The following is a 16,861-nucleotide window of genomic DNA, read 5'->3' on the forward strand; positions in this document are numbered from 1 at the left end:
ATGGGTTTAAATAAATAGTAATGTTTTGAACTTATGCCAACGAGGCAGAAAAGTGCAAAGGTCTATATATTTTAAAAATCCGTTTCCTCATTGCCACCCTTCTCTCAATCCTATTCACCTAAGATAATCAATAATAACATCTGTGTGTGTGTCCACCCTCCCAAATCTTTCTCTATACCCCTATTTTAATGTGATCATGCTATTAACACCTCTCTGAAATTTGTTCCTTTTCTAATTCATCTATTATAAAGATTATTCCTAATCAATACACATAACCCAAGGCATCCTTATTAACAGATATCAAACACTGCATAGTACAAATGTACTACAAATTATTCAGCCCTTTCCCTATTACCAAACATATAGATATTTTTTAATTTCTTACCGTAAGAATAACACGTCAAAATAAATATCCTTGTACACACAAATACTGGTGCTTTTATTTCCATAGGGCAGACCTAACTGTGAGACTGCCAAGTCAAAGAACGTGAACCGGAAAACGCCATACCAGTCCACACACCCCTCACCACAGTGTACGAGGTGTCTGCTTCTCCAGAACACAGCATCTGATGTGTCCAGATCCTTTTATATTTTGCCCATTGGGTAGGTGGAAACTTTTTTTCTCACTGTCATTTTGATTTGTACCTCTTGTCTACTAATACGGGCATCATTTTAATGGGTTTTGGGACAATGTGCATTTTCTCTTCTGTGAATTGCCTGTCTACATTCTTGTCCATTTTTCCATTGGATTGTCTATTTCCCTATTCAAAGATTAAGGGTATCCATTTTTTGACTGTTATATGTGTGATTAAGTATTTTGATATGTGTTATGGTGTATTCTGCCAAAAAGAAATTTTAAATTTCATGTAGTTAAATGTCAATATTTTCCTTTATCTCTTCTGCATTTCCTGTCTTGTCTGCGAAGATCTTTCCTACCCCAGAATGACACAGTGTTCTAAAATATCTTCCAGTATCATTGTATTTTACATTTAAATCTTTCACCCAGAGAAATGTATGTGTAAAGCCTTAATTTTGTTCTCTTTGAAACAGCCAATTATGCTAACAACCATTTATCAAATAAACATTCCTTTTTCCGGTGTAATGAAATTCAGCCTTTATCATATATTAATTTCTCATAATACTAGAATCTGTTAATTTAATTCTATATTTTCTATATCACAATGTCTTCATTACTGTAGCATTATGGTAATATTAACATATGATAAGGAGAATTCCCCACCTCTAACTAAGTATTCTTTTAACATTTTTTAGGTCATTCTAACCAGTGCCCCCTCCCCCACACACAAAAGTGTTGGATTTCTGATCAGAATGTCATTAAATTTCCATATAATTTTGGAAGAATTGTCATTTATATGATGGTAAGTCTGCCCATTCAGTTGGATAGTATGTCTCTCTCCACTTATTCAATTCTATTTCTTTAAATAAAAATGATACGGACAAGCAATACAGCCACCAGATATCTAGAGCTAAAACTTCTAAAAATATGGGGATATGATAAACTCTGATCATAGTATAGTATTTTACCACTTTCAGACTTTGGCAGGTCGTATAAGCTAAAGAAAACATACCAAGGATTCGAATGAGATCATCAGTAGGCTCGATTTTATAAATCTGTATGGTACTTTGACCATACAGAGAATATACATGATTTGTATAGCACCTGGAACACCTGGCTGGAAAGACACCTCATTCTCTGGTTATAATCCAAAAAAGACCCTACACAAGAGAGACCGAGAAACACCACCACCACCACCACTTTGGGAAATTGATGTAAAATTCCCTTTTAAAAATACCCTGAAAAGAAAAAGAGTCAAAACTGAAATTTTATAAGTTCAATTTTTTTTTAACGGCAGCGTAAAGACAGGGACGGGGTAAAAAGAGGGCAAGGACAGAAGAATCCCACATCCAATCTCCCAGCCGAATCTCATGATGGGCCTGCTCAAGTCCTCCACCCCTACTACTGGCCTGCCGTGCAGCCTGTGGGGCTCAGGGACTGGACATTTTCCCAAAGGCAGAATCAGTGCGACATCACTCTCTTTAAACTAAATAACCACAAGATGCGTTATGGCCCAGCATCTTCCACGAACACAGACAGCTTTGCTTACCTAATCAGGGAGGCAGATTTTCGGGTACACTCTCGTGCCCTGCATAGCTAGGAGGGGAGGACAAAATTTGCTTATCTACAAGAAATATCTGACTTACAGTCATCTTGAAATGGTGCGACTTGCAACAAATCTAAAACAGTGTCCCCAGCATTTACCTCCTTTCCCTCGAGTCCTTACAGACTATCATATAGGTCATTTGAGTTTGCTAAACAGAAAAGATGTAATAATCAGAAAACTTAAGACTGATTTTTTTTTCCCCATTACAGTTGATCAGTTGGTATTTCAGCATTCCCTAGCGGTTAAAAAAAAAAAAAGATTCTTCTGCAATATTACCACCGACTGTCAGAAAATTTGAAAGCTCCCACTGTGCAAATTTTAAAATAGTCTAAGTTTGCACATTTACTCACACATCTCATTCACCTTTTGAGCCTCGATTTCCTCAGGTATAAAATGAAGGAGTAAAAGATCTTAAAACTTTTCAGTTCTGACATTTAATAATTTACAATTCTCTTCTTTCTCACATCTTTAAGTAACATGGATTCAAATCAATCATATTTTGGTAGGCTTAATCACTGGCACTTGTACCTCTATTTACCAAAAAAATGATAAAACGTACAAAGTTCAACATTCAAGGAGAAAAAGTTATCATAGTTAATCCAAAACGTTATTAAATAACTCTTGGAGTGAATTAAATTAAATAACTTTTGCTGTATGAATGCTTATGAAAGAGAAAATGAGAGAATAATGTGGAAATAATTGAATTAAGAGAATTCCAGGCTCAAGTTTGAGATGTAAGGCATAAGCACCTTGCTAGCCAGATGAAGAAATGCCCCGCAGGCCTGCTGAGAGCTGAGCATCTTCCCCTAAACTTATACATGGATCCTCTGGCTTTTCTGGAGCATAAAAGAAAGCCACAGAAAGTAAGGGTGAGGACAAGAATGACAATCAGGAAGGCGAGGCATGGTCTCAGCTTAGTCCTTCCAGTCTGTTACAGGCAACTAATTAATGTCTTTAATTTAACTCTTTGTCTGCCAGGGCCAAGAAACAGAAGATTTTATTTACTAGACTGTGAACTTCCCAGTTCATCCTGGTAGTTCGCATAGTGCCTTGTCTATGGCACAGAGTCAAAAGGTATCTGAGGAGTCAATGAAAACATAAAAACTATCCAATCAAAAGTTGGCTGGCATTCCTTTGTGAGGAGAGGGGGCACTCTCAGTCAAACACACCACACCTCATACCACTGCAGTCCTTGATCACTGGCCTGGACACAGGCTCCTGCTCATCATCAGTGCCATGTGTTCAGTGGAGCCCCTACTGTGACCCAACCACCACACTGCTTGACTCCCCATCCAGACCTTCTACTGTGCCCTCAAGAACCTCCATTCCGTGGTGAGCGATTTCCTTCCAGGAACTCTCAAGCCTCTGCCCAGATGCTTCCTCTCCTCCTACCACGAAACCTTACCCTCCTCTGAGAGGAAGTTTCCTTTCCTCATGCCACCACGCTCCTGTATGGCTCAAGGCCCAGAGGGGAGGCTGAAGCTTCCTCTATTGCTACTTTCAGACACCATCTGGGACCCTTCGTGGAAGTCTGCTCCTCTGAGCTCATTTCTCTCACTTGCCTCCTCACAGAAGTTCTCTCCTAATACTCCAGCTCATTCTCCATGATTCACAGCTGTTATCCTTCGTCAAGGGCATGTCTAGAGTCTTAACTCACAGAGTCAGGGTCCAGGGTCCCCTGTTCTTCATTTCCATTCCCTCTATTGCACAGAGGAGGCTTTCTGAGAACTTTTTAATTATCCTTTTTATGACCTTCTCTAGATTTAACGTCTGCTGCTCTGCATCACTGTGGCCACTCTGATCTGTCTCTGATCTCTTCATCCTCTTGAATATTCACCTTTCTTTGCCTCCACTCTGTTCTCCATGGCTTCTCAGCTCTTGTCAGAAAAGTCTGTCTATTCTTTTGTAGACATAGCTAGTCATCAGAAAAATGCCTTTTCTTCCACAGGAGGAACAAACCAGTCACAGAACATAATGTATTCATTTTCTGACTTTCTACTCTACTCTATTATTTTCTTTGGTCATTGAAGGTTCATGCTTCTTTGATACCAGAAAGAATTTTTAACTACTTTATTTCTAGATGTGTTCCAGAAGCCCTGAAGGCATGGTAGATTAGTCTATATGCCAAACCTTCCTTTTAATTTTGCTTACTAACATCCCCCCCACTTTCTATCCTGAAAAGTGAGAGTGAATAGTCATAGTTAATATAACCAATTTCTCTATTTTCTTCTCATGATCCAGCCCAAGTTATCTATGAAGTGACTCGGTGTCCTTTTTAGACTCTGTGGCAGAATAGAGTAGCTTTTCATATCAATTCTCTATATCAATGAATAGACACCTCCCCCTTCCCATACCTGTTTTAAGACAAAGTTGAACTTCTTATTCTTTATGACAATTTTGCTTTGCTTCCATTGTTTTATTTGAGATTTTTCTGTTGTTCATGCTTTGTTAAAAAATCAAGCACTACTGTTTATGCAGCCTGGATTTTTGGCTAAAAATATGTCTTACTTAAGCCATGAATAACACCAGCTCAAACTTTTTCAGCTCCATGTTGTTGCTGTGGGTTGTTTCGTTTTGTTGTTTTTTTGCTTTTGGAATGTTCTATTAACTTGGCCTTCTAGCACATCTTTAATCATTTGGTCTAACAGTTGTATATGAATATTTAAAAGATAAGTATTTCTCTTCAGTATGCATAAATTGATGAAAGTTATTGGTTGAAAATATTGGCATCTTTTCTCTAAAAACCTGTCCCTCTTTAGGTCATTATCTTACCCAAATGACACTTAACCACACTATTTGCTGCCCAAGTCTGACCGCCTAGGAGAGATCCATAACTTTCCTGTGACTCTGTTTCCTCAGAGTTACCTCTTAAAGTGCTAGATACATATTTCTTCAGTAAACAAATAAGCTTTAGAATCTGGAAAAGAAAAAGTGGAATCTGCAGAGGAAATGCTTCAGATGAGTCCACTGAAAAAATATTTCCTAAATTGGTAAAATTCTAATAAAACTTATGTGATAAATAATAATATATTATTTTTGTGCCTTCCGTAAATAGTAATCAAGAGCTAAGTTTTTTTTCCAATAATTTATTTATCCACTTCATTCAATTAAAAACTATTTTCTGAAAGCAGGCATTCTTCTAGGTGCCTTGCAAGCATTAATTTATTGTATTCTCACACAGAAGACAATGTCTCCTAACTCATCTAGGTGTTCTCCCTCCTACCCAGACACTTCTTAAAAATTCTATAATACTGCATTCCAGTTAACTTATGAAACACTTTACTTCCCTATTACAACCCCGAAAAACCTTTGTTACATTAAATTTTCTTTTATATCCAAAGGCAAACCAAAGAACTGGCAGTCACTCTAAGTTCTTCCCACATCATTTATTCAAATTATATAAAAACTCAATGTTAACAGGTTCCACCCACGATCTGGAGCTCCCATACAGCTTTTTTGTCTTCCAATCTCAATCATGACAGCCTAGGATGGGCCAGACAGCTAAGGAAAACTTCTAACATGGTAGGTATAGGACCAAAAAATTTAAAAAAGCGAACTAGAAGATACCAAATTATTTAGGGAGGGGAAAAAAAAACATTAGTATATCCTCAGAGAGAAAGATACTAAATCCATGAAACAAAAATAAAATACTATTTTTTTAAAAAAAGGAACAGCCACAGAACAAATGAAAATTCTTGAAAACTAGAAGATAACAAATGAAAAACTGAATAGAAGAGTTGGAAAAATAAAGTTGACAAAATTTCCTAGGATATAGAAGAGCAATGATATTAAAAATGGGAAAATATATGAAAATTAGAAGATCAAGAAATGCAATATCCAAATAACAAAGTTCTGAAAGAGAAAACAGAAGGAATGAAGTAAGTGAAGAAATACTCCAAGAAAATTTCCCTGAAATTAAGGGCATAAGGTGCAAGACTGAAACAACGCTCACACGACTAAGATAATAAATGGGAACAGACTGATCTAGAGCAAGACATATTATGAAATTTCAGAACCATGGAGACCCAAAGAGAAGATTCTACAATCTTTCAGAAAAGAAAGGGAAGAAAAGGTCACATACAAAATTTAGAAATCCGAATAACTAAAGAATGCCTGAACAGCACCACGTCAAGCAACAATAGTGTGACGCCTTCAAAATTCTGAAGGAAAGTGGTTTCCAGTCTGGAGTTCAATACTCGGCAAAACTATTAATCAAACATGAAGACAAAAATAAAGTCATTTTCAGATACACATGATCTCAAAAATTACCTCCCATCCACTCATTCTCAAAGACTTCTAGAAGATGGAAGATGCACCAGAGTGAAAAATAAACCAAGGAAAGCAGAATACATAGGATATGGCATAAGGATCCCATTATAAGAGAGCAATGAAAGAACTCTGGGTAGTGAAGGAAAATGCCAAGGTGACAGATGTACACCAAACAACAAAAAGCAGTCAGTCCAGAATCAAGTACTGACTCATGCCCAGATCCTCATGTTTTATTTAACCTGAGAATAAAGCCCCAGTGAGCCTGGACAGATTGTTGTCTATATTTTGTCTTGGCTTCTACATGCCTTACTGTTGGCATCAGCTAAGGACACTCATTTCACCTACAGAAATCGTTCTGCTTCAGTATGCTCTTGAGAGCCAGGGTCCATAGTGGTGAATCTGGAAACAGGGGACAACTCTTCCCCTCACAATATTTCTGCTGGACAGTCAGGACCAGGCCCACACTACGTTTCTTCAGATTCCCCTGCCAAATGAGTCCTACATTCATCCCAGGACTAGCTCATGACCTTGCCTACTAATGCCCTAGGGAGTTGGGCTCCTGATTAAAAACCCATATATGATTTCTGAGGCCCAACCACAGACAATTACAAAGGTTCACCTTTTGTTCAGGGCTTCTCAACAATGAGATGACCCTCATGTCTGCACTGATCCCTCGATTCTCAACAGGGCACTATTCCATGGGGGGAAATGGACAAGGGGGAGTCTGTATTTTCTCCAGTTTTAGAATCTTGTTACACCATCATAGTAAGTAATAAAAGGTTTAACTCTTTCACATTTAGCTTGTTGCTTTACACGACTACTCCAACACGTGGCAGCTCAACTCCCTCTCCTAACGGTCCCTGAAGGTTCCTCAGGAACACTGCTCCCTGCAGAATAGAGACTTACCCACACCATCAAGTTACAAAACTGGCCTCCAGAACTGTTTGTAGCTGAGACATGTCAGGGCATCTTACAAAATAAATAACTGTAATCATGAATTAACAGCACGGCTTTTAGAAAATAATTAACAATGTTTTATTTTTTTAATTTTTATTTTTAAAGATACCAAAATACTGAGAATTCCAGAAAAAGAGGTACAGCACGAATAGGTTGTGTTTGCAAAAAACATCTGACTTCATCTCCTCATGTCAGAGCTTGGCAGCCCAGCCCCATTTCACCATTTGGCTGTGTTTTCTATTTTCTCTTCCACTTGCATTTTTCGTGAAATGGATTGGCTTATCTGACTTCAGAAAGCTTATATCTGTACTATTTTAAAGAATATACTTCTGGAGTAAAAATGTCATACTCAATCTGCCTGTAAATTTATAAATACAACTTATAAAAAGATTCTAACCACAATTATAGATATCCTCCTCTTATTCTTAACCCACATGTTAAGAAGTCTGCAGCTTCGTCCCACTTTACAAAGTTAGAAGGGTGACAAAACTAACCACCAAGGAAGAAAACAATAAGAACTACCTAGCAATTTGAGACCTCAAAAAATACTCATGTCAAGAACATTTTAAAATATGATGAAAAAGACTGATAGAAAAGAAGTGACAGAAGACTTTATTCAACACAATATAAACCAGGATCACCACTGAATCTAATTTACACACCCGCCCTCAAGGCACAGTGCAATAGTCAAGGCTCCCTAGAATACAAGGGGCATTATAATGTAGGAGAACTGGATGCTCATTTGGGGCTGGAGGAAACAAGTTAGGATGTGTTTGGATAGAGCTAAAGTGATTATTCAGGGTTAAAAAAAACACTCGCAAACAGAGCAAAGGGAGAGCTAGAGAAATGAAAATGTGCCATCACTGCAGTGTCTACATCCAAGCACAGCTGCAATAAGGCAGACCACCCTGGGGGGTCCAAGGGTCAAGGACACCCGAAGGGCCAGCTAGGGCCCAGAGCAGTCAAGTGGGTAAAGCTGAAACAGGTTGCATCCCTCGGAGCCAAGAAGAGAAACCAAAAACAGCTATTTGGAAAGGCTCAAATGCTTTTTTTTTTCTTTTCGTTTGAGAGAGAGAGAGTGAAGGAGCAGGAGCAGAGGGGCAGAGGGAAGAGGGAGGGAGAGGACCTTAGTCAGGCTCCACACCCAGCCAGCACAAAGCCAGACTCGGGGTTCAATCTCACAACCCTGAGATCATGACCTGAGCCAAATCAAGAGTTGAACACTTAACTGACTGAGCGACCCAGGTGCCCAAGATTCACATGCTTTTAAAGCAAAGTCACTCCCTCCTGCTACCCTAAGCAGTGGTCTACAGATTTTTTTGACACTCAAACTACAAGAAATGAGACTTTACACTACAACTCAGCACATGCACATGTAGACATGTATATACAATCAATAAATAGAAGTTTCTCTAAATAACGCCTATCTTACAAAATGTTGTGTACTCTGTTATTTATGTTTATAATCTTTTCTTTTTCATGTAAAAAAAAAAAAAAAATCCTGATCCAAACCCACTAAATTGATTCTAAAATCACCCTGCAGTTGGGCAGACAGCACGCTCAAGTAGTCACTGGCTAACTTCAGTGACAGGTGAAGTCAAGGGTCTCATGAGATCATAGTTCAGCTTGAATCCTGTCCCTCTATTGGTCAAATTTCTGATTTCTCTCCCTGGCTTTGGAATAGTCTCAAACCAGCCAAGGTCATTTATCAACCAGCCCAACCCATTGATTCAGTCTTCTTCTACAACAGCCCTCAATAATCTGCATCCTAGCAAAACCAATCCGCTTTCCACGTCCCAGGACGTCCACCTTTGCCGCTCCCTGGGATTCTTTTCTCCCCAACCTATCCAAAACACTCTGACCCTCCAAGGCACAGTAAAGCAACCCTCCACACAGAACAAATTTCTCCTGCCCCAGCATTATAAGCCCTTTATCTTTGCTGTCTGTCTCCCACTGACACACACTTAGCACCACCTCCAGCTCCCACCTCACCCCACCACATGCTTTCAAAACCCAAGCACACCATCTCCAAAAGAAGCCACTCGGTCCGTACTTTATGTTGACTGGACAAATGCACATGTATCTCCTATGCAGGGAGAAAACTGCTGTCTGGGGACTGTTGGGGCTGAAGACTGAGAAATCTTAGGTCAGGGTCCAAACCACCTAGAACCTCTCAATCAAAACCAGAACATCATACTCTCTGCAGCTGATGTTCTATCTTTGGCCTCTGAAACGATGGTTATAACAAGCATTATAAGAAAATGATACTGAATGTTTAATAAATGTTTAGAAAGTCTTCTTTCCATCTCAATTCTTCTTTCAAAAAGTAGCATAACTACAGATCAGTAATTTGGCAACGTTGACATGTTCCATATTTTAACTTCTCTTACTCAAAATCAAATCTCCCAAATGTAGTAAAGCTATCCATTAGTACTTAGCAGAATGATAGATCCCCCCCCTCAAGATAGAGACCTTTGGCTCATCATGATACAAGGCACACTGGCCTTGCTTTCTTTCAAGTCAGCTTCCTCTTCTGATTACCATATACTTTTGGTTATCTGTGTGTCTTGTTTCAAAAACAAAATTTTCCACCTCATCTTTTAATCATGCATTTTCATTTCAGTCTCCCCCAGTTACATAATTAAATGAACTTTCTTATAGCTAAATCAGAAATATTAGCATCAAAGTATCTTAAATCTATATGCAAATATACTCTAAATTGATCTTCTAATAACTTCCTCATTTGACAAATATTTATCAAGTAACTGTTACCTGCTCAAACACTGAGCTAGGGTTGCAGTAAATCTTTGTGGTACTAAGCTGAAAATGCCATACGTCCAAAGCAAAGCTAATGGGATAATAGCAGATTCAAACTCATTAACCCAAACTGAAAATCATACACCTATGCTCACACTTCTGTACTAACAAGAAATCAGTAAGCAATAAAAAAAAGAAAATTCTAAAGATACTCTCAAGGTAAAATAGTTCAAACAAGTATACAATGTAACAAACTGTCAAAAAGAAACGAAGAAAAAGAAACATAAAAACTCTTTAAAAATTTCTCAATCTTTTTAGTTTAAGGAATATTGCTGGACTATGAAGTTAATCAGGTCAGATATTAAATATCTGTATAGAATATATTTCCATTTTAATGTCAACAAAATAGAGCCATTAACACCATTTGATAATGAGTGGTCCTTTCCTTATATTTTGTGTAAACAATATACTGCTTATGCTCAAAAGCCTGTGAATATTTAAAATTTATCCAATATCCCCACCATTATCTGAGCATCTAAAATTATTTTAAGTTTGGCTGACTATGCCAATGGTGAAATCATTCCAATAGGAAAGAATTTTGTATCTGGATGTATTAGAAATAACATTGTTATAAAACTGAACTGCAAGTTAATCTTTATCTCACTATTTTTATTATTTTAGTACATAATATTATAACACATACCAAAATATTCTCAATCAATGGTCTTACCTTAAATATGTGCCATATATGAAGAATAATGCCATCATTAGTCCATTTAAAATAAAAATTACAGCAACATAAAAGCAAGCAGGATCTCCCAATCCTTTAAAAATAAAAAAAAATAAAAAACATGTTCTAACTATAAATTACTTTGTGTGTCTGGCAATTTATATTAAAATGTGCTTATTTTGAAAATGGCACAGATTTTAAATGGTTGCCTTGGTTCCCATTAGAACACGTGACCCTATTGCGGAACAAAGATGAGAACATGGCAGTAGCTGCGGTGGTTTTTAAACAGGGTTACAAACTCACGGACACGCCTTCTGTAGAGGTACAGGGGGTCTCTACTCCTGCTTTTGAGCCCAGCTGGGCTTGTGACTACCTCAACAGACGATGGCGGAGGCCATACCATGTGACTTCTAAGGCTAGAAGAGGCCAAGCAGTGTCCAACTTGGAGCCCACGCAAAGCCTGACTACCCTGAGGTACTATGCTATACAAAAGCATGGAAAGGGCATTACGTAGGTGTCCCAGTTGACAGTCCCAACTGAGCCCAGCCTCACAGGGACCCCAGCCCAGGAGCTAGAATGTAAGTGAAGCATTCTCCATTAATTTCTCCAGTCTTCCCAAGTCACCTGAGTCTAGCAGCAGCCTCTGACATGGTGGAAACAAACCAACCCTGCTATACCCAGCCCAAATTCCTAACTTGCAGAATCCATAAGCATAATAAAATGGTTATTTATATCACTAAGTTTGCTGCAGTAAGTTTAACGTGCTCCAATAAATAACTGGACAATATCATGGAAAGAAACTTGCCTTCACAGCTTTCAATAGGACTGAGTCCTTCTCCTCTGGTCACCGTCCAACATATCTTGGTTTGAAGACCAATCAAGTCCATTATTTTGGTATAAATCCGGTACCAGCTGGCTAAGATTACCTATTTTTTAAAAACAGAGACATTTTTTAGATTTTTTAGAGAAAAGGTATTATCATCAACAGTTTCATTACTAGAATTTTTTGAGATATCTTGATAATTATCAAATTTTCCTTTCCTCTACCATCTACTTAGCTCCCATTAAATCTAGTAAAGTAAGCCTCACAATCCCCTACACAGATTCTTCATTGGTCAGTCTTCAACTCTCCACCCATGGGTGAGAATAAAATATAACATGAAACACACAAGATTTATATTTTTCAAAAGGCATAAAATTCTACTAAGGTACATAAAAGAAGAGTTGAACAAACAGATATTCTGTCTTCTTGAATAGATCTAATTTCTCAAGATGTGAATAGATATGGCATTTCTGTACAGAAAAAGTACATACAGATCATACACAAAGTTGAAAGGCAAACAAAAAGCTGGGGGTAAATGTTTACCTATATAGCATGGTATTCATATCTAGTATGTAATAAATGAGCTCTTACAAATTTTAATAGAAATATAGACAAAGGGCATAAGCAAGCAATTACTTTTAAAATTAAAAATGCATTTTTAATCCACAGCATTGAATGAAATACATATATACACATATACAGCAATGAACAAAATATATCATGTGATTTTAATTTTTTTGTCTATCAAACTGGCAGGGATTCGGGGATATAAGCATTTTCAAAAACACTGCCAATGGTAATTTTCATTGGTATAACCTATCTAGAAAGCATTTTGGCAACACGTACCAAAATCACTAAAGTATATATTCTGTTTAACTAAATAGTTCCACATCAACAAATTTATAGTTTAAAAAACATTAAGGATATGTACAGAGATTTAGCTTCAAGGATGCTTATGGCAGCTTCAGAATATTTTAAAAGTTGAAAACAATGAATATTTTCACAAAAGATGGACTAAATAAACAATGGGAGACCATATATAGCCACTAAAACTGATCCTGAGGAAAAAAGATGACACAGGAAGACTGTTATAAATATTCTAAAAGACAAAAAGCACTTATAAAAAAATATTTGCTGTGTGATCCCATTTCTGTAAAAGTAAATGTGTACATGGTCACAGAAAGTACTCAATAAGCAGTACATCAGGAAACCAACACTGAATTTTGGTGGTTAGGTATTTGTCTCTATCTCCGTCTCCTCATTAATCAATCGGCTAACTCACCGATTTAGGTGGAAGCTGGACTTCTCTCATTCAATGGGAAATGCCTGAGAGGCCTGCTAAGTCCAGGTACTGAGCCTGGGTTTGAGATCCCCAGAGACCAAGGCAGCCAGGGCCCTGGCACAAGGACGTGCTGTCTAGCAACAGCAGCAAGCTAAGAAGCCTTGTGCTTGGGACAGCGTATTAAAAGATCACCCTCATATCAAGTCAAGGAGGATGTGGCTGCAGAAGTCACATCTCAGCTTGGCCCTGGAAAATGCTCAGGGATGTGTCAAATGAAGGCAGGGATGGTAAAGGAGAGGCCAAAAAAGTTACTGATATCACTGCCTTCCTCCCTCACCTCCTGGGTGGACCGCACCTTTTCCCCACTCCACCCAAAAAAAAGAGCATTCAATTAAGTAAAGAATCCCTGAGAGGGAAGAAACATTATTTGGCAAATGACATGTAATGGTGCTTCCTTGCTATAATCTCTACACACCGAATCTAGACAGTTTTCAAATTTTCTAGACCATGCAATCATAACAGTTTCCATGAAATCAGTTAAAGCCCACCAAAATTAATAATCTTTTTCCCATATTCCTTTCCAAAAAAGATACACACCTTCTTTTAAAAATTAGATGAAATATAATATATTGAATTACACCTCACATTTAGAATCAGCATTTAATGCAAATAACACTTTAAAAAAAGTAAAAAAAGAAAAAAAAAACACAATTGAAAAACTTACCTCAGGGTAAAGATTGAACCTTTTTAATGTATTAATAACAAGGGGGTATTCAGTCAGCTTATCATTCATAATCATCCATACTCCATTCAAAAATGAGGGTGCTTCCACAATAGTCTTAAAGTAGGAATAATACAGTCCCTGAAACAAGCATAAGTTATAATTGTAATAAAAAAATGCATAATTCCTATGCTTCTTGCCAGCTTAAAAAAACTTACACTGTTTTTGAAAAACAATCAAGCAAATAATAGCTACAATTATTCTCATGGTTTCTGATCACTAATAATACAATCTTAGGTTATAAAAAAGAACTACATATTTTAGTATAACCTTGTCTTAATTAAAATAATTGAACTCAAAATATCTTCAAAAATAGTTTCAACATTTAAAAAGTAATATACATAACTCAGACAACCTATGTAACTTAAGAAAACTCCATATCCTATACTAATTTAAGTGTTAGAAAAGGCTACCTTATGAACAGGGCAAGTGAGTGGTTTACCATGAACTTAAGTTACCGTGATCCAAGAAATCTCCCCTAGCCAAAAATATTTCCCCCTACTGCCCATTTGAATCCCCAAAATGGTGCTATCATCTTCTTTCCTCCAGATTTACATGTAAAAATGCAAATATATTAGGAAGGCTACATGTTGATATATTACATATAAGTTACATTCAGATGCCAACTAATTTTACAGACGATTTTCCTTCCTTCCAGCTCAGAATAAGGTCAGAACCCTGGAGGACTGGGGCTGTGTGGATAGGGGAAGGGGACAGTAGTGGTACTCTCATTTTGAGGGAATTAGGACAGATATTGAGGTTGGAATAATACATGGACCAAAACATAAGCAAGTACCAGTACTTGCTCCCCTCGTGAGGGGGTGTAAGGCGCAGTACAGGGTGCTCACCTTCTATATAATTTTGCCTAGAGCTGCTCTAGTAGCCAGCACCCATCAGCTGTCAAACTCCACACTGGATTTAAGGCTCATAAATATGAAAGCGATTTGCATGCCCAATATTTATAGATAAGGAAAAAATGATTCTTGATATTATGGTGTTTAGCTTTCCTATCGCTATTTTTTAAAATATTTCCTACTGTACTAGGTTGGATAATATCCCCCCAAATTTCACATCCACTGGAACCTGGGACTGTGAACCTATGTGGATTAGGTTCCTTGCAGATGTGGTCAAAATAAGGTCATCTAATATAAATGGTATCCTTACAATAGAGGGAAATTTAAACTCAGAGACGATGGGAAAAGTGTCCCATGAAGACAGAGGCAGAGCTTGAAGTGATGGCATTTCCAATGCCAGCCAACACGCACCAAGGATGGCCAGAAAGCACAAGAAGCTAGGAAGAGGCAAGGAAGGATTCTTCCTAGAGCCTTCAGTAAGAACGTGGCCCTGCCAACACTTTGATTTCAGACGTCTAGCCTCCAGAACTCTGAGAGAATAAATCTCTGCTTTTTAAGCCACCTAAGTTTATTGTACATTTGTTATAGCAGCCGTAGAAAACCACCACAACCTATCTTGTTTTGTAGGTTTGTTTTGGAATCACGTAAACATCTTATTTAATTATAAAGTGAAAATTTTTAAATCCCTAAATATCAAAATAAAAATAAAATAAGAAATTAACTATCAAGTTGGAAGAAGATTTCAAATAACCTTAAGATATAGTAATTCTACTGTACATCCTAATGGAATATATCCTTTTTAAAGTCAAAAAGAAATGTAAGAAAGTCTTAAAATGTTTTCAATCCTCTTATTTTTAATAGTACCTTTGGTTCTTTTATTCCACAAAAATAAGTAATATGAAACCAAGATTCCTGGGCTAGCAGTAAAGATACAAATTTAAAACAAAGTAAGTAACTATCTAATCCTAAATTTGAATTTTAAAATATGAATATAAATTAATAATTTAAAAACTGTTTCTTAATTCTGTTTACTAAAAAGGCTTGGACACATTGGCCAATCTAGTATCAAATACAGTTGACCCTAGAACACCACAGGTTTGAACCATGCAGCTCCACTTACACACTGACTTTTTCGATAGAGTATGGTAGTGTAAATTTATTTTCTCTTCCTTATGATTTTCTTAATAACATTTTCTTTTCTCTGGCTTATTTTGTTGAAAGAATATAGTATATAATACATGTAACATACAAAATATGTGTTAATCGACTGTTTATGGTACCGGTAAGGCTTTCAGTCAATAATAGGCTATTAATAGTTAAATCTGGGAGGAGTCAAAAGTTATATGTGGATTTTGGACAGCATGGGGTCAGCACCTCTAACCCCTTGTTGTCCTAAGGGTCAACTGTAGTAACAATAAGCATCTCTAGCACCAAATTTGTGGTCTCTAAATACCATTTGCCACTGAAAGGAATTGGGGTTCCTTGGAAAACTGGATGATACCAGGTCTGGAGAGGAAAGTCTTTTTTTTTTTTTGTAAAGATTTTATTAATTTGACAGAGAGAGAGAGAGAGACAGTGAAAGAAGGAACACAAGCAGGGGGAGTGGGAGAGGGAGAAGCAGGCCTCCCATGGAGCAGGGAGCCCGATGCGGGGCTCGATCCCAGGACCCTGGGATCATGACCTGAGCCGAAGGCAGACGCTTAACGGACTGAGCCAGCCATGCAGGTGCCCCAGGAATGTCTTAATAGTACCAGAAAGTAAGAAAGCTACAGAATACTCATGAGGTCACATCAAAGGGACACAGAGTCAGCAGCAAAGGCTCTCATCAGCTAAAGACAGGTAAGTTTATAAAACCTGCTAAAATCTACCAGATCATAATGATATACAGCAAAAGAAGGCACCCCACTGGTTACCAGAAGAAAATGCTAGGAAACCAACTCCTTTTTCTAGAAAGTAGTAAATAAAAAGAAAAAATCAAGCATTGTCTTACCTGTGTGACGTGTACATCAGAGAAACAAATAAGTATTATGGGAAAACTCTTCTTTACAGAAGAATTACAGTCAACAAATGCAGGGAAAACATAATAGACTAGATAATCACCACTTGGTAATCTTAATGAATTAACTAACCCAGGCTGATGGCTAGGCTATAATGGAAGAACCAACGTGACAATACCTAAAGCCACTGATCAGTCTTGACATCACAGAAGTGAGACAACCAGACAT

General features: G+C 37.5%; 1 protein-coding gene across 1 annotated transcript in view; it reads right to left on the reverse strand.

The window, feature by feature from the left end:
* The window catches only part of DPY19L1 (dpy-19 like C-mannosyltransferase 1), an 84,967-nt gene that overhangs the window by 50,072 nt on the left and 18,034 nt on the right, over positions 1 to 16,861 (reverse strand). Inside the window, 3 exon segments of the mRNA XM_027573802.2 lie at positions 10,897 to 10,990; positions 11,702 to 11,822; positions 13,726 to 13,863. Of these exon segments, the coding sequence (XP_027429603.2) occupies positions 10,897 to 10,990; positions 11,702 to 11,822; positions 13,726 to 13,863 (353 nt within the window).

This window comes from Zalophus californianus, chromosome 12 (genome assembly GCF_009762305.2).
Source record: "Zalophus californianus isolate mZalCal1 chromosome 12, mZalCal1.pri.v2, whole genome shotgun sequence".
In the NCBI taxonomy this organism is placed as follows: Eukaryota; Metazoa; Chordata; class Mammalia; order Carnivora; family Otariidae; genus Zalophus; species Zalophus californianus.